The sequence below is a fragment of the Lepidochelys kempii genome, chromosome 8 (genome assembly GCF_965140265.1).
Source record: "Lepidochelys kempii isolate rLepKem1 chromosome 8, rLepKem1.hap2, whole genome shotgun sequence".
NCBI classification, from domain to species: Eukaryota; Metazoa; Chordata; order Testudines; family Cheloniidae; genus Lepidochelys; species Lepidochelys kempii.
The window spans coordinates 102178192-102199955 of NC_133263.1; the positions used below are offsets into that span (position 1 = coordinate 102178192).

The window sequence follows — 21764 nt, forward strand, 5'->3', positions numbered from 1 at the left end:
GTTTGCTGAGCTGTCGGGACACAAAAGGTACTGGAGGATGAAGGTGAAGGTTCTTCTTAATGCACATACCGGTGTAGGGCATCTTGACACAGTCACTCTTAAAACGAACCAAAGACAGAGACTGTGAATGAGTGGCACCTGCCTCTTGGTACAGAAAGTCGAGTAGGCAACCCATGCCCAACGCTGGTACACAGAGTGCAATGCCATTTGCAAGTTGCAAATCTCTATATTGATATGGGATCTGTTCAAACGACTGGCACACCTGATGAAGAGCTCTGTCTAAGCTCAGAAACTTGCGTCTTTCAGCACCAGAAGCTGGTCCAATGAAAGATGTTGCCTCACCCACTTTGTCTCTCTGGTACACCACAATAATTTATTTTTCCCCCAAACAATTTTAAAGAGGATAAAAAACAATACTGCACTTCTGTCTCTTCTTTACATCTGAGGATGGGCCCCTAATTAAAACCCCATCTCCAAATCCCACCAAACCTTGGGGTTATTCAGTATCTGAACTCAGATTCAGATAAAAAGTCCACAGAGAGAACAATGATGATGAGACATCTAACTCTCCAGGGCACATGGCCAAACGGCATTTGTGACCGCAGTCCAAATTTGGAGCCTGCATCACACACATTTTGGGGTGTGCAAATTTAGAAGCAGAGCTGCTGGCGCTCTGAAAGTGTGGCACTCAACTTCTTCACACGGGCTTTTAAAATATATTTTTTTAAATTCTTTTGAATTCATTTTTTAGTAGCTCCCTTCTCAGCTTCTGGAAATCACTTTGGCCAAATCCACAGCTCATCTAGATGGGTGGCGCTTCACTGATGCCAACAGAGCGACGTCGATATACACCAGCTGAGGATCCGGCTCATGGTTTTTAAGTGAACGGTGTGCGGGAAAACCAATGTGCTCCTTTGTTATGGAGTCCTGTCATTTGCTGATTTATGTGCCAACAACCTGCCCAAGGAGCAACCCACATTACAAACTAAGAACCTGCCTAATCTCATTTTTTAGGGAAAGAATTTGGATTAAAAGACCCTGAAATTGCTGCTTGATCACATGCCAACCTTTTTGTCACATGATCCAGGGTGGGCTGGAAGCCTGTAAAAAGCTCTAATATTGAACAACAGTTAGTGAAAGTATCATGGTACTGTGTGGAGAGGTGAGAGAGGAGATCAATATGATGAATGCAGGGAGTATGGGAATCTGGAAATATAGGATTTTACATATTCAATATTTTATATAGGATTTTACATAGTTAAACTTGGATAGGGCAAGATTGTGCCCCGCTTTCTCCAGCGTTTTGTAGAGGATGGGGGCAGTAGGGACTAGCTGGGGGAGAAGGAAGGGTGTGGCTTAACCCTCAGTTGCCTCCAGAGTCTCAGTTTCTGTTTAAAAGCGAAGGAATTGCATGATGGGGTAGCCTGTGAGAGCAGGGGACTGGACTCCATGACCCAGCAGGTCCCATCCGGTTCCATTTCTTAGGTAAGCCTCTAGCTATTATAGAGGAGGGAACCTTCAAAATGTGAAGTGAGAGTGACTGATGGAGCAGAGAGGGAAAGAGCAGCTCTGAGAGGTGTGAACTGCTCCATGTGTCTTGCTGATGCGGAAGGTGATACTTTAAATGTCAGCGCAGTTAACTATTTCACTGCTCATCGAAGCATGTAAAAAAGGAGAGGAAGGGTCATAGCATAAAGCTCTGTTGCTCAAATTGTATGGAAGGAGGAGAGAGGCACATGGGAGATATATAATTTCAATGTGCAAGCTGTTAATAACTGTCTGGGGCTAACATGGACCCTTTAAGAGAAAAGAGGCCAGTCTACCTGTGACTGGTCATCTGACCCCAATTGGGCTTAAGAAAGGGCACCGGGGCCCTACAAGGGAGGACATTCGGACAGTCGGCGCCGGAGAGGAGTCAGACATGACAGGTAAGGGCTGCAGGGGAGCTCTGGCAAGAGCTACTGGGAAAGAGCCACAGGAGACCTGGAAGAGAGCGAGCTGAGTTCTGATGGGAGCTGGAACACAACTGCTGGTGAGAACTTGACCAAACCTGGGCACCGTGAGTGGCCGGCTCAGGCAGAGGGGAAGATCCAGGCTGGTGCGGGGAAGCTGAACCCAAAGGCAAAAGGGTTGGCTCCCCTGAGCAGGGATGGGACTCACAAGCAGGGAGGCGCAGGGAGAGAAACGCTATGGGATCTCCCAGGGTGAATGGCTCCAGGAAGAGCCAAGGTATGAGGGGTTGGGCCTGGAGGGCCGTTCCCAGAGCAGGGGTCGGAGTCCTAGGCAAGCAGGAGTGGGGAGGGGCCTCTCGTGAGAGACCTGACTTGAGGGCGGTGGTAAAAGAGTCAAAAGGCTGGAGAGGTGAATGGCCTGGAGAGCGGGGCCCTGACTCAGGAACTGTGAACAATATGGTGCTATTGACTCTTGGGTGGGTGAGCTCGAGGATGGCCCCGGAGAGGGGGCTGGAGAAAGCTGTCCCATTAGATGTTGATGGTGGGAACTGCAGAATGCTTTTACGGGAAGGCTTTTGGGGAGCTGCTGTGCTGGCCCGTGGGAATGCATTGTGCCCAGCGGTGAGCTGTGTGCTGGACACTGGGGCCGAGATTTTTGAAGAGGTGAAGGCGTCGCTGGATTCAGCGTTGCAGCACCTAACTGACGTAGGATTCGACGTTTCATTTTCACCAGGGATTTAGTCACCTTGGAGCCAGAATCCCATTGACGGTGCGGATCGCCCACGTCTCTACAACACAACTAAGTCATCCTAGCTTACGTCGGCACACAGCCGCTGCAGTAATCACATCGCTTGTGCATGTCTACACTTTGCTCCCTGTGTCAGCGATGCGCGTCCTCACCAGGAGCACTTGCACCAATTGAACTGTCAGTGCAGGGCATTGTGGGACAGCTTCTGAACTGCAGCAACAGCGAACGAAAGCAACACGGTCTCTACACGGACACGGACAACCAAATTACATTGACCTTGTCTCTATGCTGCTCGTGGAGGTGAAGTTAGTAAATCGGTGTAGTGGAGGAGCAAAATTTGAATGTAGACACTTGCAGAGTTATTTCGACATAAGCTGCTTTGCATCGATCTAACTCTGTAGTATAGACCAGGCCTCAGTAGGATTTAGGTTGCTACGTGCCTAAATCATTTTCAGATAAGAGGTAGGCTCTTAAATGACTTAGGTGTTGCAAAGCTGTGCAGCCTCACCTAAATACCTTTAAAACCCTGGGTCGGAGAGATCATGTTCCTTTCATGGTCGGACAAAAAAGGGAAAGTGAGGCCGGACAGACCTCTCGTTCTGTGGCTTGAGGCTGGAGGGTGCCCCAGGAGGGGTCACCCTATGGCGGGTTTGCAGGGGGGCATGGTTGGTTCTGTTCTCCTGAAGGAGACTCAAGGCCCAAAAGTTTGGGAACCACAGTCTTACTCACATTGGTGAGCGCAGCCCACTGATGTCGGTGTGTCTACTCGTGCAAGCAGCTGATCTAGCCAGTGTGACAATTCCTATGTGCTTCGTTCTCAGGGGAGGTTCTATTATTATGGCTGTTATGTAGAAGCCCCACAGTACAATTTCTTTCCCTTTATCCATTCTGAGTCCTATCCTGATCTCGGAAGCAAGAGGAATACTGCCATTAATTTCAGTGCCAGCGAGATTGTCGTTTTCTGTCTGGAAAATGTTTCCCCCTCTCCACCTGCCGACTATGTTTTAAACAGATTTACCATTTGCTCCCCAATTTGTATCCCAGTGCTGCTGATGGTATGAGCACTGTTTGGGGAACAGTGCTTGGTAAATGCTTCTACAGGTCCAGCGGAGGGTACATAGAGCACACAAATAATGGGGTATGAGTTTCATTGACTTAGTAGCTGTGTTTTGTTTAATTTCTCATTGGTGGGATTTTAAAGACAGATACACAAAATCCAGGGAATGCACCTCTTTGATTGGTATTTTTAATGTAGGATAAACTCTGGGCCTCCGCTATTTGACGTAAGCCATTTGTTCCTGAAATGATTCTAGTAGCACTCATAATTAGGAAGGTGAAAGTCCTATGCAACTGATGACAACATACAGCCCTTCAAGTCACACAATGACATAAGGTGTCCGAAGAGATGCTGAGCTTCTTGGTTTGGTGAATAATGCTCTCAAGAGTAGATCAGTCTCCTGAAAATGATCTTGAGGGGGAAAGTCATCAAGTACAATGTGACATCTCACCACTGAACTGTATCCCGGTCTCCCAGAATCTGCTTGATCTCTTCCCTGCACCTCTGCTGGTGCTCTGGGTGCAGGACCAGGCAATGTACAAGCCAGGAGATCCAACTGGCCATGGTATCGGGCCCCTCACACATGAAATTGTCCACCTCAGCACGTAGATCTTCACAGGATAATCCAGCTCCATTTTTCTCCTGGTAAAGCAAGGATACTACTCAGGGGTGCAAATCAGCCAGCCATTGGACATTATGTTCACAGATCTTGCTGGATCTCACTGCACCAGTCATGAGGGTGACAAGGGCTGACTAAAGTAAGAAACAGCCAAGAATTTCACTTCAGATTTGACTCAAACCTAAATTCTCCTGACTACATAGTCGTAACAGTCCCTTCTGGCCTTAAATTCTGGAGGGGGGAGGGATAGCTCAGTGGTTTGAGCTTTGGCCTGCTAAACCCAGGGTTGTGAGTTCAATCCTTGAGGGGGCCATTTGGGATTTGGGGCAAAAATTGGGGATTCGTCCTGCTTTGAGCAGGGGTTTGGACTAGATGACCGTCTGAGGTCTCTTCCAACCATGGTATTCTATGATTCTATGACCTAGGGCCAAGTTCATCCTAGGGCTGGGATGGGGTGAGATGACTTCCTGGAACTGCATGGAGGTGGGGACTGTTTCACTATGCCAACATGCAGCATTGCCCCCAGACATGCCCCCTCACCCACCTAGACATGCCCTGGAATACTGCCTCCTGGTAACTGGCTCAGAGATTTCCTCCAGTTTCTCCTCTGTGATCAGTTTTTCCCATTTAACCTAAAAAAGGAGACAGGGATAAGAGGGAACAAGATGATTTGGTGAGATGCCATTGTCCTTTCATTTTTAAAATACACCCAAGGTACCTTCAACGTTTATGCAACAAAATTGGGCAGAAAGGAGAATGATGCCTGGTTATTTACATTTTAGAGATGCCATCTTTAAAATAAGAACAAGATGTATGATTGCACCTTTCATTTATGGTAGAGGCCCAAAGTAATTTTTCTTTCTCTGCCTGAGTTAAATTCCAGCTACTTTAATAGTTAGATTAGAGTAGTCTTTAAAGTGTAGTTATGAGCAGAAAAGTGACTCCTTCTTACTTTATAGATCTTGTGTGTCTAAGGCTACATTTACACTATGAGTTCGAGGGGCGATTCCCCTGCTCGTGTATACATACCCGCGCTAGCTCTCATCAAACTACCATGGGTATAAGTAGCAGTGTAGCCAAGGTAGCACAGGTAGAATCAGCAGAGACATCACTTAGCCATGCCGCGTACAACCCCCCCCGAAACCAGTGGGCGTGTACTCAGCACAGCTAGGTCGCGCTTCCTCTGTCATTCAATGTGCCACCTTGGCTACACTGCTATTTATAGTCGAGCTAGCATGATGAGAGCTAGTGCAAGAATGCTGATGCAAGCAGGGCAATCACACCCCTAGCTCATAATATAGATGGAGCCTTAGGGTCACAGCCATTTACTTAATGACTTTGGGCAGCATTTTCAAAAGCACATAAGTCCCAGTTTCAAAAATCCCATAGGCACCTATGATCCTAAGTTATTTAAGCGCTTTTGGAAATTTGACCCTTTATGACTGAAATAATTTTTACCTTCCCTTATCCCTGTAGCGTCCATGCAGCTGTGGAAGAAAGAGTTGAATCCCATTCTACCTCATCCATCGGCAATAAAATTACTAGCTGAGGTCTGCTTGCATAATCCCTATTACTGGTGAGGGATTATTTTTTTTCAATTCCCACATCACTAGCCAGTTACAAAAATAATCTTTCAATTTGAGCAAATTTGTGATGTAGCCACCAAGAGGGTCTAGAAGTACAAAGCTACCTATTGAGAGATTCCAGAGGACTGGAAAAGGGCAAATATAGTGCCAATCTATAAAAAAGGAAATAAGGACAACCCGAGGAATTACAGACTAGTCAGCTTCACTTCAGCACCCAGAAAGATAATGGAGCAAATAATTAAGCAATCAGTTTGTGAACACCTAGAAGATAATAAGGTGGTAAGTAACAGTCACCATGGATTTATCAGGAACAAATCATGTTAAACCAACCTAATAGTTTTCTTTGACAGGGTAACAAGTCTTGTGGGTAAGGGGAAAGTGGTAGATATAGTTTATCTTGACTTTAGTAAGGCTTTTGATACTGTCTCGCATGACCTTCTCATAAACAAACTAGGGAAATACAACCCAGATGGAGCTATTCTAAGGTGGGTGCGTAACTGGTTGGAAAACCATTCCAAGAGGGTGGTTATCAGTGGTTCACAGTCAAACTGGAAGGGCATATCGAGTGGGGTCCTGCAGGGATCAGTTCTGGGTCTGGTTCTGCTCAATATCTTCATCAATGATTTAGATAGTGGCTAAGTCCAAATTAGAATTAAACCAATCACTTCAGGGTTTAAACCAATCCCTCTCTGAAGGCACTAGGAGCAACAAGCTCTAATCATCACAGTGGCTGAGACCTAAAATGGAAGACAAATTATCCCACATCGGCCCGATGTGAGGATTTTTGCACCTTCATCTGGTGCTGGTCACTGTCAGACAGGACGCTGGCCTACATGGACCTGCGGTCTGACCCTCTTTGGCAGTTCCAACGTTCCTAGTTGTCTTGGGAAACTGGGCTTAGGTTTTGCACCCTCAGAGCGCAAACCAGAGTTGATTCAGAGCTGGGTTTCTTTTTAATTGACTCAGTGAAGTTTGAGGGTGGAGGATGAAAGATCATCATGGGCAAACTGAGTGTGGATTTGCTTTATGTTTTTGAAAACGTCATCAGTTGGTTTAATAAACCCCAAATGGGGGCTGGTTTGGTTCTGGGTTCCATTTTACCCAAACAGACAAAGTTCAATGGTCTGGAGCGAAGATTCCTGTTTAGGGACATATCTGTACGTAGCATTCTAGAAAATGAGGTTTGCAACAAAGCTATGGCTGCTACTGCAATGGAAGGGGTGACTGGTGTCTTTCCTTGAAAGACAATGGGCTCTTCCATGACAGATAATATGCTAACAGTACTGAGCTTATAACAGTCAGTGGTTGTTATCAGACAACTTTACACAGCTGGCTATAGGGAACGGTGAGCTCTTTGTAATAGATTTGGAGAACCAGGCTGTCCTATGAAGGGATGGATCTGCGCTGCACTTGGCATTTTTGTGACCATTCAGAAATAAAATGCAATAACTCTTCCCTTCTCTGGCAGATATGGCCTGAATGTAATCAGGGCAGCTGATCCTTAAATACACCGAGAAACTCTCCACTCAACAGGAAAGTCATAGAAGTATTTGTGGCTCCAAATCACCACCTTGCCTACATCATTTTCATCTTGCTGAAATGGCGGCAATAAGGGGGTCGGTGGGGACAGCAGAGGAAAATAAGATTGTTGACAAAACCTCCTTCCTACAGAGTGCAAGAGTCTTTCCAGAGTCAAAAAATGATCACCAGAGGCTATTACAAACCGGCAATGGCTCATTAGCCATTCAGAGACCAAATTGATGGGTGAAGTGTAAAAAACCTAAATAGAATAGAATGACTATTCTGTAGTGCATTAAGCAGCATGACTAACTCCTGGTCTTGTGTTTGTTCTCATTGGCTCTTCAGGGGCAGAATTGTTTGTGGTGGGGTGTTTTGTTTTGGAATGGTTTAATAATAAATATATACGGGGCGTTATGTGTTTATGATCTATCCAAATATGTCTCCGTGTCAGTGCTGAAATGCCAGCTGGCATGAGAGTATTGCAGTGCCACTTGGCATTTTTAATCAACTCCAAGAGTCTTTTTAATGATCATTAGTTATTATTTGTGTTTGTGGAGCACCTAGGCACCCCAGTCACGGGCCAGGACCCCATCATGCTAGGTGCTGTATGGACACAGAACAAAACAACGGTCCCTGCACCAAAGGTCTTACCATCTAAGTATCAGACAAGCGACAACGGATGTATGCAGATAAATGGGGGTGTACAAGGAAACAATGAGACAATATTGATCAGCATGATAGGTTGTGATTTCAGTATACCGTCAGTCAAGTTTTTTGAAGGCATCACAGCAAAGGAGAGTTTGGAGCAGGATAATGGGTTGGTGTTAATGGGGAACTCCTCCCAACCATGAGGGCCAGGATGAGAGACAAGCATGAAGGTGCTTTTTCGAAAGTGCAACAAGTGGGAAATGGAGGCTGGGGTCATGGGCGTGAACTCACCTTCAGACATTCATATTCAGCTTCTTCATACTCAAGCAGCAGCTCGTGCAGTATTGAAAAGGATCCAAAATTGTCATATGTGATCCATGAGACAAAAGACAAGAAAACAATCTACCAGGGGTATTACTGAGAAGAAAGAACATGAGGACTGGTAGATATCAAAGAATGGGCTATCTCTTTTGCTATATTTTTCAAAAATTCACTTAAGAGCCTGAAGTGGTAGCTGCCTTTAGAAGAATTTGATCTATCCTAGCTAAGAGGTACCAATTTCAGCCTAACCTTCCTCCAAAAGCACCTATATGGGAAAACCCAGCCTTACAAATTGCGGGGAGGGGAGTCTATAATTTGGAAGAATTGACTGAGTAGGGCCATCATATGGATTAGTGAATGATGAGGGATTTGCTGAAGCAAAACTATGACCTGCTACCCTCAGCAGAGTTGCAGTACTTACAGCTAAAACAAATGGTGACAGATCAATTTGATCTGGACACTGCCCAAGGCCCCAGAACTACCAAGAACCTTAGAAATGCTTCATAAACTCCCCAGGCTCATGCCCACTCTATGATTTATGAATTAAGAGGAACTTCATTAGTCTTCAGTTGTATGTGAAAGAACCCCAATGGTAGAATCATAAAAGGGACCACACAGGTCATCTAGTCTAACCCCCTGCCATGGTGCATGTCACATAATGTTAAAAATGCCTCTGTGGATCTCAGGCTATACTTGATACCACGACTGGATGCCACTGAGGTCACACAACGTAAGCCCTTGTCTTCTGATGTCTGTGGTGCTTAATAAGGAAAAAGGGACCCTGGTGCATATGCTATGGGACTGTCCAACCACCAGGGAGCTACAGAAAGAGGTGGATATGAGAGTTCAAATGCTACTCAACTTCAGCAGCCAGACCTCTCCTGGAACTTATATCCTAGGACATGTGCTGGCTGGGCTGGGTTTCACTCTGCCTCAAAGACTTGTTTCTTGAGGGCTGTAATGATCACCAAGCCCATGTGGTTACAAATGTGGAAGAGTATACTTATGACCCGGCCATTGGGAGAAGCTAGCCCCTGACACCTCCCCTTGTGCCTGAGGCCCTCCCTTCATCTCCCACCCCCCCAACCCCATCCCCGCAGGAGCCCAGAGCACCCACACCACAGTCCCCAGCGCCTGGCAGCCCACCCTTGAGCCCCAGCCAGCCAGGGCCAGGGCAGAACGCCGGGAATTGCAGGAAGGGGCCTGACGGTGGGGCCACACCAGGCTGTTCTGGGAGGCAGTCTTCCTCAGCCTATGGTACCATCTGCCCATGCCCACAATACAGCAGTGGTATTCAGACATGTTCTAGTTAGCAGCCAAAGAAAAAATCACTTATCACCGCAGAGATCAGTGACATGAATTTAAAGAAATTTACAACTTATTTCTAGATACGTTTGAATAAAGACCATTAAGATAGCTCAAAGAGTGCCAGACTTCCATTCCACCTATGGCTCCCACCCCCAATCTTTCATCCTTTTCCCTCCTCCCAGTCCCCTCCTTTCCCTTTCATATACATCTTCTCCTATTTTATTTCAGTAATCCCCACCCAAATGAGTTGTGTCTATGCAGCATTGTTTGATTGTGTCATTTTGATGAGTTGTAAAACTGAGTAACAGTCCCATTCCATCGGTGATCTTGTGAAGTGTGCTGTATTTGGGATCATATACGAGCTGTAAACCATTTACCTTTCTGTACTTTTAGTTGTTTCTCTATAAACATTAATAGCAATGACTCACAATAGTAGCTAGAAGAAAACATGAGAAAGAATAAGAGGCAACACAAACACTGCTGCATGTAGCAATTATTAGACATGTAAGATACACGCCTTTATATGCTTTGGGCATATTTTCATAATTAAAAACATCTTAAAACATAATTAAAAACAGCCCACTGGATAAGAATCAGCTTAGCTAGGGATCTAAGGCCAAGCCTTCTTATGCAACTTGCTGTACTCAGGGAAAGTCTAAGTAAGTAGTAAGTGTCCCATGGAGGTCCTGAGATTTGGGCTTTGCTGGATTAATTAGAAAGATGAATTCCAAAATCAGGAATCCCGCCTTGAGGATGCCCTTCTGCAATCCTCTAGAGAAATGCTTCTATGGACTCTGAGCATAAGCACTCTGGCTGATCTTAAAGCTTTATTAGTAGTGATGTTCCATGAGCCAGAAAGAACCCAGCTTGCTTCTCAGATCCCAAGCTGAGTTTGCAGAGCTGACCAAAAAAACCCCAACCACTCTTCTCTTGTAACTGAACAAACATGTTTTGCTCTCGATGTCACTGAGAGATAATTAACATGGAACTCCACACTGCTATTTTCATTGAGAAGAACTGCACCTCAGATATAGGATGTAACTCTATTGGCTTCAGTAGAATTAACTTTGATTTACGCCATTGTAAGTGAGATCAGAATCAGGCCCGAGGACACCAGTTTGACAGTCAGGCTCAAATTCTGCTATTGGCTAAACCAGTGTAAATCCAGAATAATTCCAGTGATGTGAGTTTATTTCAGAATTATACTGGTATAATTGAAAGCAGAATTTGGTCCTCAATTAGTAATATATATTAAGGCATCTATATAAGCAAAGCATATTTAACTTTTTAACAAATAGATAATGACCTGTTAATAAGGGAAACCCATGTGACCTGCTTAGAGCGGGATTTGTGAGATGTGCTCATATGGTGTGAGCAGATCACTATCTTGAGCCTTTCCTTTTTAGCAATAGCTAGATACAGAGATACTTACATGGCCTCCATCACTGCAGTAGCTAAGCACAGGCCCAGAAACCCCTGCCTCATTCAGAGCACAGGATGGACGGTGTTCAGTGAATGAGCAGCTATTCAATATTTTGTTTGCTCCTCTGCTTTCAATGTGTGGCCCCATGCCTTATTCATGGCAGGTTATTCAAACATTCCTCTAAAGACAGAATTATTAACTCCTGTTGCTAAGGTATCTGACTGCTTCACAAACATTAACTAATTTATACCCCTGGAAGATGCGTGGGTGGCATTAAACTGCCTTACCCGTGAAACTGTCCTTTCTCGTTCTGCAATGCCCTTATTACTACACACCTTCCAACTTCTGCAACAAATGAGGCAGACGTCCTACAGACTACCAGCCCGATCTAAACCAGCAGGCTATATTTGCTTCTCATGTACACCAGTGTAACTCCACAGATTTAAACACAGTTACTCCTGACTTACACCAGTTTAAGAGAGATCAGGCCCCATAGTTCATGTAGCATTAAAGAAATTACCTTAGCATTAAGCCTGGAAAGGGAATTATTTCTCTGATCATGGGTAACGGACTCCCCACAACCTCCAGTAATGTATATAACTATTCTTATCCCTACTGGAACAGGCAGTTGTCTCCACACTCCAGCACAAAGAGCCGTTGACAGGGCAGCCAGCACTAGGAACCCATCCCTTATCTGCCACAAGGTCCAGTGCTTTGGAGTTAAGTTTCAGTTGCAATATGTCTATTGCTGTGTCAGTGCTCATTCTTTCAGGGCATGTAGCATCAGTCCAACTCCTTCCTACCTTGTGGCGGTTGCCATAAAACAAGTAGGTCGGAGGACCTGGGAAACTAAGTTTTTGATCATCTCCTGTCTCCTATGACACAGCTGGATCACTTTCAGCAGCAGGAAGGTGATCAATCCAAGAGACATCCTCCTACACTCATGACTAAGAGATGTTTTTCCACCCTCTCTACCACAGATTTCATGTTCCTGCAGCACTGCATGTTCCCACATATAATTAATTAAGCATCCTGCAACCTTCCATTTGAGTTCAGTTGGCATCTTCACACGTTGTGCAAAGAGGCAGTTGCATATAGACCCAAGTGCTACTCTGCTGCTGAATTGTACAAACTTTTCCTGGGTTGAAAGAGTAGAAACAGGAACATCAATAAGAAGGGAAGGAGTCTGATGCTCCAAAGCAATAGGCTGCACATCAGTGGAAGTCTGCTGTGCAGTTAAATGGAAGTGGTTCAGAGGAATGTATCAATTCTGTCTAAATTTTCAATACATGTGTATTGAAATGTTTTGTTGTGACTTTTGTTATGTTATTATTTATAATACAAAAGTGCAAATGTTTTGACTTTTGTAATATATGATATGTCAAAAATGATAAGGTTAAAACAAAATGTTTCAGAATATTTCATTTCATGAAAAATTCTGAGATTTTTTTACTTTTTGCCCAGGTCTGGGACATGTGACATTTCAAAATCTCAAATTCCGGTTTTGGGTCAGCGGTATTAGCATCTGTTTAGCTGTGATGTTGTTCCTGGACCTGCAAAGCAATCTATAAGGTCTGTTATATAAGTCCCTAGAGCTTTTAACTTCTCATACAGTGTAAAGACATGGGACCTGATTCAGCATCCATAGAATTTAATGAAATTATTTCAATGGATTAAGCCCATTTTGAACACTTTCCCATCTGGGGACCTATTCTTCCCACATGCCCTTTCGGCAAATCAAGAATACCCTGAGGTTGACTGCCATAGAGTAACTTCAGTTGGGTAATCCTGTTGAGGTATCCAACGTGCAGCAAAGAATAGGAACCAGGAATAGTTGATCCCACTGGTGGGGTTCATGGGATGTACACTTCTTGGGCATATTTTTAAGGATATGGTTAAATCTTTCTACAGTCCTAAACCATCAGTTTGGGCATGGTAGCATTAGTTTTCAAGGAAGGGCATACTTCTTTTATGAGCCTAGCTATGAAATTGGTCTCCTGATCTGCTTGAAAGAATAGTCTCAGGGCATGTCTGCATGGCCACTACATCTCCCCCACACCACCCCGACACATACTTGACTTCAATCGGGTAACAGTATGTTTAAATAAAGTGGTGTATCTTCACCAGAGAAGAGTAGCTCCCACCTTGTTCATGTTAATTCCTTACAATGCTGTGTTCCTTATTAGCAGATTATAAAGCTGTGGAGGGAATGTGATATGCAAACCAAAGGCCCAACCTGGAAAGCTGGTGTGAAGTCACAAGAGATGGGGTTTTTTCTTAGGGGATGAACACAGCATGTTGCACTACTGAGAGTGGGGTCTTTGCGCCCAACTCCCACTGAAACACAGTGACATTTCAATGCCTAACTCACTTGGGTTCCTTTGAGAAGCCCAGCCCAAGCCTCTGTTGAGCAAATGTGCTTCAGCAATACAATGAAAGAGAGCAGTAATACTTCAATGAGAAGTTAGAAACAATCTGTTAACAAATACACAACAAACTGAATTCTTCAATATATAATAATATTTAGCTCCTAGGTCACACTTATTCTTAAAACTCTTCTGTATACAGCACCGTCAAGTGATACAGGTGTCCCATTTGCTGACATTGGTGTGACATCTTGCACATTACATTTTGTGATAGTCGCCATTTAGCCCAAGACCTTTTTTTATTATTATTATTTTAAGGACATCTCTCCTTGCCAAATAAGCTTCCAAGTAGTCCTCTTGCAGGTATAGATGGGGAGAGGGTTTAATCTCACATTGCAAGGGGAAACCTGGATGCTTTTACTAGGAATTTGCCTGACCTGAGTAAAATGTATTTGATGAGGGAGTTCCTTATTGGAACTCCCTATTTCCCTCTGTTACTCCTCCCACTTAAAGAAAGTGGGAGGAGTAACAGAATTAAAAGGTTTCAGTGTTAGTCTGTATCCGCAAAAAGAACAGGAGGACTTGTGGCACCTTAGAGACTAACAAATTTATTTGAGCATAAGCTTTCGCAAGCTACAGCTCACTTCATCGGATGCATGCAGTGGAAAATACAGTGGGGAGATTTATATACACAGAGAACATGAAACAATGGGTGTTACCATACACACTGTAATGAGAGTGATCAGGTAAGGTGAGCTATTGTCAGCAGGAGAATGGTGGGGTGGGGTGGGGGGATCCTTTTGTAATGATAATCAAGGTGGGCCATTTCCAGCAGTTGACAAGAACTTCTGAGGAACAGTGGGGGGGGAGGGGAATAAACATGGGGAAATAGTTTTACTTTGTGTAATGACACATCCACTCCCAGTCTTTATTCAAGCCTAAGTTAATTGTATCCAGTTTGCAAATTAATTCCAATTCAGCAGTCTCTCATTGGAGTCTGTTTTTGAAGGTTTTTTTGCTGAAGAATTGCCACTTTTAGGTCTGTAATCGAGTGACCAAAGAGATTGAAGTGTTCTCCGACTGGTTTATGAATGTTATAATTCTTGACGTCTGATTTGTGTCCATTTATTCTTTTACGTAGAGACTGGAACATATGACTTATGAGGAGAGGCTGAGGGAACTGGGATTGTTTAGTCTGCGGAAGAGAAGAATGAGGGGGGATTTGATAGCTGCTTTCAACTACCTGAAAGGTGGATCCAAAGAGGATGGATCTAGACTATTCTCAGTGATAGCAGATGACAGGACAAGGAGTAATGGTCTCAAGTTGCAGTGGGGGAGGTTTAGGTTGGATATTAGGAAAAACTCTTTCACTAGGAGGGTGGTGAAACACTGGAATGCATTACCTAGGGAGGTGGTGGAATCCCCTTCCTTAGAAGTTTTTAAGGTCAGGCTTGACAAAGCCCTGGCTGGGATGATTTAGTTGGGGATTGGTCCTGCTCTGGGCAGGGGGTTGGACTAGATGACCTCCAGAGGTCCCTTCCAACTCTGATATTCTTTGATTCTATGATTAGGCCCTATGATGGTGTCCCCTGAATAGATATGTGGACACAGTTGGCAACGGGCTTTGTTGCAAGGATAGGTTCCTGGGTTAGTGGTTCTGTTGTGTGGTGTGTGGTTGCTGGCGAGTATTTGCTTCAGGTTGGGGGGCTGTCTGTAAGCAGGGACTGGCCTGTCTCCCAAGATCCATGAGAGTGAAGGTTCATCCTTCAGGATAGGTTGTAGATCCTTGATGATGCGTTGGAGAGGTTTTAGTTGGGGGCTGAAGGTGATGGCTAGTGGTGTTCTGAATTAAAAGGATACAAAGTGCTCTGTGTCCACAGTCTTGAAGCTGGTCATCTTTTGAAAGAGTAAGTCTGTGCCGCTTTAACTCACGTGTGTAATTTACAAGGGTCATGGAGGAATGCTCCACCATTGCTGTTGTTCTTATTATTTATTTCCCATGCAAGGCCGCTGCACCATTGTGTGAGGTGCTGCACAAACACATCATTAGAGATAGTCCTTCCTCTGAAGAGCTAAAAAGATCATCGGTGCTTGTCATTCAGATCAGACAGGCTCTTGGCATAATCTTCACTTTCCTTCTGCCTGACTAAAGGCGTGACCTTCACCTGAAGGAAGAACCCTCCGAGGAAATTAACATTCAAATAGTCCACAGGGAAGACAACGGACATTTATTTGGTACTTGGTTTCCTCACAGGGGCTAACGGATTTAGCACATTCAAAACACAATAGTGAGAAGAGCCTGTGACTGGTTGCTTAGTCCACGGAGGTCTATGTACATAGGAACTGATCCAAAGGCCACTAAAGTCATTAGCAAGACTTCCCATTGATGTCAATATGCTTTGGATCAGACCCATATTTGATATATCTTCATTATGTTATGGCCTAGCTAGATTGTAACCTTATTATTGAGGCTGTAGCTGGGCCTCTATAGCTTTGTTAAAATTGTGATCTATCACTTTAAATTCTATGGGGTTTTCCTGGTCTTGTTTGCAGGCTTGGGGGCTCTATAGGAAGCATATGATCTGGGTCTTTTAGTAAGCAACTTGCAGAGAGCCATCCTAGAGTGAGGTGAGTTGACTTGAGTTGTGCCTGTTTTGTCACTCTCTCTTTTGGGGTACCATTCTGCATCCTAAGAAACAAAATAGTGTTACATTGCAACCTTCCAGCAAGAGTATTTTACGTTATCTAACTCCAGCTGGCATAATTGCAAAAGCAGGACATAATTTTACCTGTGGAGTTCAGCGAATGGGATGCACCACTTGTAGGTAGCCCAAAGGGTAATGGCAGCATAAGAGTTTGCAGGGCTATAAATGTGCCATATCCCCCTGGCTGAAATTGGACCAATATCCAGTTCCTAAACCACAAGATTTATTTGCAAAGCTGACAGTGGGAGTGAAGTTTACTAAAGTAGACTTGTCTCAAGCTGACCTGCAGATGGCATTGGAGCTAGATTCAAAAAAATGTGGGCAATGAACACATATAAGGTGCTATTTAGATATGAAATATTATCGTATGGGGTAGCTAGTGCGTGTGTTATGTTTCAAAGAATAATGGAGCAGTTAGTGCTGGTGGTAAATGGTGTTGCCTTTTATTTGGATGACACATTCATTCATAGATTCCAAGGCCAGAAGGAACCGCTCTGATCATCTAGTCTGACCTCCTGGATAACACGGGAATTTCCCCCAAATAATTTCTACAGCAGATCTTGTTTTTAAAAATCTAATCTTGATTTTAAAGTTGGCTGCTGGAGAACACACCACAAGTCTGGGTAAATTGTTCCGATGGTTAATTACCCTCACTGTTAAAAAGATACACCTGATTTCCAGTCTGAATTTGTCTAACTTCCACTGCCAACCTTTGGATAGTGTTACCTTTGTCTGCTATGTCAGAAGAACATTTAAAAATCATAGAGGGGGTTCTAAAGAGCTTGTAAAAACATGGCTTTAAAGATAAGTGTGCTTTTCTTCAAAATCGGGTTACTTCATCCAGCCATTTTCTAGATGCAGGAGTACACCTGTTAAAAGTGATGACAAAAGCCATTCAGAATGCCCTTGGGCTATATAATGTCTCGGAGCTTAGATTGTTTCAGGCTATGTTAAAACTATTATGGAAGAGTCATTCAAAACTTATCAGCAGTAACCAGTCTGATGTCTGCCTGGTTATGGAGACATATGAAGTGGGTTTGGACAGAAAAAAAAAATAAGGCTTTGGAGAAAACAAAAAAGAAATTAAGTCATGCCAGCCTATTGGTGCATTTTAATCTGGAGCTTCCCACAATGCTAGCCTGTGATGTGTCTCCTGTAGGAATTGAGGTTTTTGTTTCTCACCTTTGTAAAGACGGGAGTGAAAAACCCATAACATCTGCTCCCAGAACGTTGCCAAAGGCCAAGAAAAAATACTCACAGATAGAAAAAGAGACTTGGGTTATTAATTTCCATGAGTACCTGTTTGTAAAAAAATTTGCCCTTGTTACCAATCATAAACCAACGGTAAAAATAATGGACCCAGATGAAGGCTTTCCACCACTAGCGGCAGCTAGACTTCAAAGAGGGGGTTTTGATCTTAGCTACCTACTAAGATGGGATATATTATAGGCCATCTGAAAACCATGCTAATGCAGCTGCATTGTCCTGTTTGCCCTTGCACACAGGGAATCGGAGAGAGGAAAATTCCGTGGACAGAGTCTCTTTCCTAGATGACCTCCCTATTACAGCTAAGGAAGTTGCTCTCTTAACAAGACAAAAATGTGATTTAGCTAAAGATGATGCACCACACTTGAGACTGCCCAAATCACATAACCAAAGAGCAACTTAGCTGTTACTATTTCAGGAAACTGGAGATAGCCATGCAGAAGGGTTGTTTGCTATGGGGAATACAAGTGATAACACCAATATGTGAACAGAAAAGGATGCTGGTGGAATTACACGAGCAGCACTGAGGGTTAATACATATGGAAGGGATGGCCAGAAATTGTTTTTGGTGGCCGGCTTTAGATTAAGATTTAGAAATGGAAAGTAGCCAGTGTGACTCCCGTTATAGCCACAGGAACATGCCAGAAGAGACACTGTCCCCCTGGCAGCAGCTGTGCATTGGCTTTGCAGAAAAAGCAAATATATTTAGTAGTGGTTAATGATTATTCTTGGTGGCCAGAGGTGGAGCACATGATTTAAAACCTCTTCTGTAATAAACAACTGAAGTGCTTTGCAATATTTGCCACTTATGGGTTACCCGAGGACGTCTTTCCACATAACAGTCCACAGTTTAGTTCTGGGATTTTCAAACATTCCCACAGCAAAATTCAGTGAAACATATTAAGTCAGCATCTCATGGACTGGCAGAGGGTGTTGTGATGACATTAAAACAAGCACTAGACAAAAATGAATGGAGTCCCCTGCCACATTGCATTGCAAATTCCCTACTCTCATATAGGTCTATCCCACAGCCTGCCACTCAGAAGACTCCAGCTGCTTTGTTTTTAAAATGCTAGTTATGTACTAAATTTGACCTGACCTATGGAGAGCACTCGACAAAAGATGTGAAAGAGTGAAAAAACCAATCCCATAAACCTGCCAGGTTTTTCTGCTGAAGGCAGACAGTGTTGGTGCAAAATCACATTGGAGGGATGAAGTGGGGGGAAAGCTGTAAAGCAGATATTGGGACTAGAGACATATTTGGTAGAGGTAAAATGGGAAATAACGAAGAGGCCCATGGATCAACTGTTACCAGACAGAACCTCAGTACGGTTACAGAATGCGGCCCTTGACATCAGTGAGGACGTGTGTAGCTTTTGTTGGCCAGAGGAGGAGGAGGAGAAAGCATTGGAGATAATGGCCAAGAGAGAGAGGGATAGTGCTTCTATTGGGGGCGACCCAATCAGGTCAAAGGTCAGGTGTCACTTTCTCTCCATGGCAGGCACCACTGGCCTCCGCAAAATCACAGACCTCCTCTAAGGTTAAATTTGTGATTTTTTTTAAAATTGTGTTTGAGGAATTTACAAGGGAGGAGTGTGGTGGATTGAAAAGTGTGTTCAAATTGTGATCTATCACTTTAAATTCTCAGGGTGGGGGGGTCTCTCTGTTTATTGGTTGTTTTGCATTATGGTTCTGAATTCTAAGAAAATAAAGTTATATTGCAACCTTCCAACATGAGTATTTAAGTTCTTATCTAACTTCTCTGTGTGCATCCAATAAACACAACTAGGAGAAAGCCTGGGGAGTCATTCCACACAAGAGCCGGAGCACAACCCTGCAGAGCCCAGGGAGGGCGAAGAGTCTGCGGAGGAGTGAGTCTGGTTAGGAGCAAAGAGTTATGTTTCTCTAAGTTTATTTTATTGGCTCTATGTTTACCCCAGAATGGGTGGGACAGAACTTGACCTGACTGGAGAAGGAGTGACTGCAACGCTACCTCTAGCCATGAGGGGGCATGCCAGCAGTGAGTCCACTCTCCTACCCTATTAAAGAGTGATCATTTGCCAAGAGTTGCCACATAGAGGAATCTGAGATACCATAGTTTCCCCCTGTACCTAGCAAAGGAAATAAAAGCTTTAAGGTCACAACGAAGCTCCTATTTGGAGAAATTGTCTTTAAATTGTGACTACTGGATCAAATTTTCAAATCTCATCTGATAACATAGACCTAAATCTCCCGCTTGTATCAATCAACTAAACTCCGATGAAATCAGTGGAGCTAGGTTGATTTACACTGGCTGAAGATCTGATTCACATTTTTCTCCCTTGCTTATCAATCTAATTTTTCTGTCCCTCTGTCATTAAAGTAACCAGAAAGTGTTTGGGAATACAGTTTTAATGGAAGACATCATATGGCTTAGAATAAATATATATATATGTCTTTGACTGGTCCAACAAGCAACCTTTCAGGCTCAAAGGGAGTGGGGATCTTTTTTTCCCCAAAGATGGGATTTTTAATGCATTTGATCATCAAATAGCTTACAAATCTCTTATGTATTTTGCCCACTCATTTCACAATGTCAATGCCAGTGGATTTTCTTCAAGTGCACATGTATCCCATTCTTGGATCGTAAGACCAACTGGGGTATTTTCCTGGGAGTCTTCTCTGGATTGGGTGAAAACTCAAAACGTAGCAGGGACAAAGCAATGGCCACTTTCATCTCAATCATGGCAAATTGCTGCCCAATACAGTTCCTGAGAAGAGAGAGATGAAACCAGTGAGATTCCCGAACCTGAGGATCCTGGTGCTTGCTCCAAAGTTTGTGGGGCATTCCACCACTTGACTTCAAGTGCTCTTGTATCAGGCGTATTAAGATTCTTTCATGTCCCATTAATCCAACAAAAAGAGAGCGCTTTAAAAGACTTAGTTTATTGTTCACTGTTTGCCAATTCTTTGACTGGGCTAATTGCTGCTCAACAATTCCCTATGCTCCATGTGGTTCATGCCTAAAGGAATCAAACTGGTTTAAGCCATCAAACTCATTAGTTTATATTTTAGGATCAGTCCAAACCTTCCATAGACTCCAGCATTGATGTTCATTGAATATATAGAATTCTACAGCTACAAGGAAGAAACAACATGCAACTCTTAGCACGAACAGAAGATTAGATCAGGTTTTACTATCTCCTTAGTGGAGCCTTAATACCAGGAGATGGTACTGCCCTTAATATGTAGGTGATGTCAACATACATGTCTTGACTATAAAGTAACCTCGAGAATTGTTACCCATCGCATGTTTGTTAAGCAATATGTTGCCAACGCAGGTGCAAATTGACATCGCTCTATTGACTTAAAAGGAGAAATGCTGACTTACACCAATGGAGGATCTAGCTTCTGGAGTGCATTGTTTGGCCACTAATGCAGCCCTTCAAGCACTATAATTCTGAAAGGAGGGACTGAAGGACAGGAAAATGCGTCACTCAAGAAATGACCAATATCTTGACACCTGATGGCATGGCTGATTGTTAACGTAACGGGGATGGGCAAACTCAGGTGCAGGTTTGGTTTTGCAGCACCTTGTTGGTTAGGGTGGTCTTTTTGCAAAACCAAGGACAGTTCAGCTACAGCACCCTGCATAGCAGGACCATTGTTGTTCATAAGTTCATAGGAACATAAGAATGGCCATACTGGGTCAGACCAAAGGTCCATCTAGCCCAGTATCCTGTCTTTTGACAGTGTGCAATGCCAGGGGCTTCAGAGGGAATGAACAGAACAGGAAATCATCAAGTGATCCATCCCCTGTCGCTCATTCCTAGCTTCTGGCAAACAGAACTAGGGACACGATCCCTGCTAATCCTCACTTGTAGCCAATGATAGACCTATCCTCCATGAACGTATCCAGTTCTTTTTTGAACCCTGTTATAGTCTTGGCCTTCACAACATCCTCTGGCAAAGAGTTACTCAGGTTGACTGCATTGTGTGAAGAAATACTTCCTTTTGTTTGTTTTAAACCTGCTGCCTATTACTTTCATTTGGTGACCCCTAGTTCTTGTGTTATGTTCTTGTGTACACTTCCTTATTTGCTTTCTACACGCCAGTCATGATTTTATAGACCTCTATCATATCCCCGCTTAGTCGTCTCTTTTCCAAGCTGAAAAGTCCCAGTCTTATTAATCTCTCCTCATATGGAAGCCATTCCATACCCTTGATAATTTTTGTTGCCCTTCTCTGTACCTTTTCCAATTCCA

At 43.8% G+C, this 21764-nt stretch overlaps 1 protein-coding gene across 8 annotated transcripts in view; it reads right to left on the bottom strand.

Moving 5' to 3' along the window:
• Positions 1-3845: 3845 nt before the first annotated feature.
• Positions 3846-21764, bottom strand: part of LOC140916319 (cytochrome P450 4B1-like) — a 59358-nt gene continuing 41439 nt past the window's right edge. Inside the window, exons 12-13 of one of the 8 annotated variants that reach the window (XR_012160497.1) lie at positions 4921-5008; positions 3846-4399 (exon numbers count right to left, since the gene is read on the bottom strand). Coding sequence is in view for 6 of the 8 variants with exons in the window: in XM_073357801.1 (XP_073213902.1) it covers positions 20096-20270 (175 nt within the window). In the remaining 2 variants the exon portion in view is untranslated. The other 7 variants (XR_012160498.1, XM_073357803.1, XM_073357807.1 and 4 more) reach the window with 7 other exon arrangements.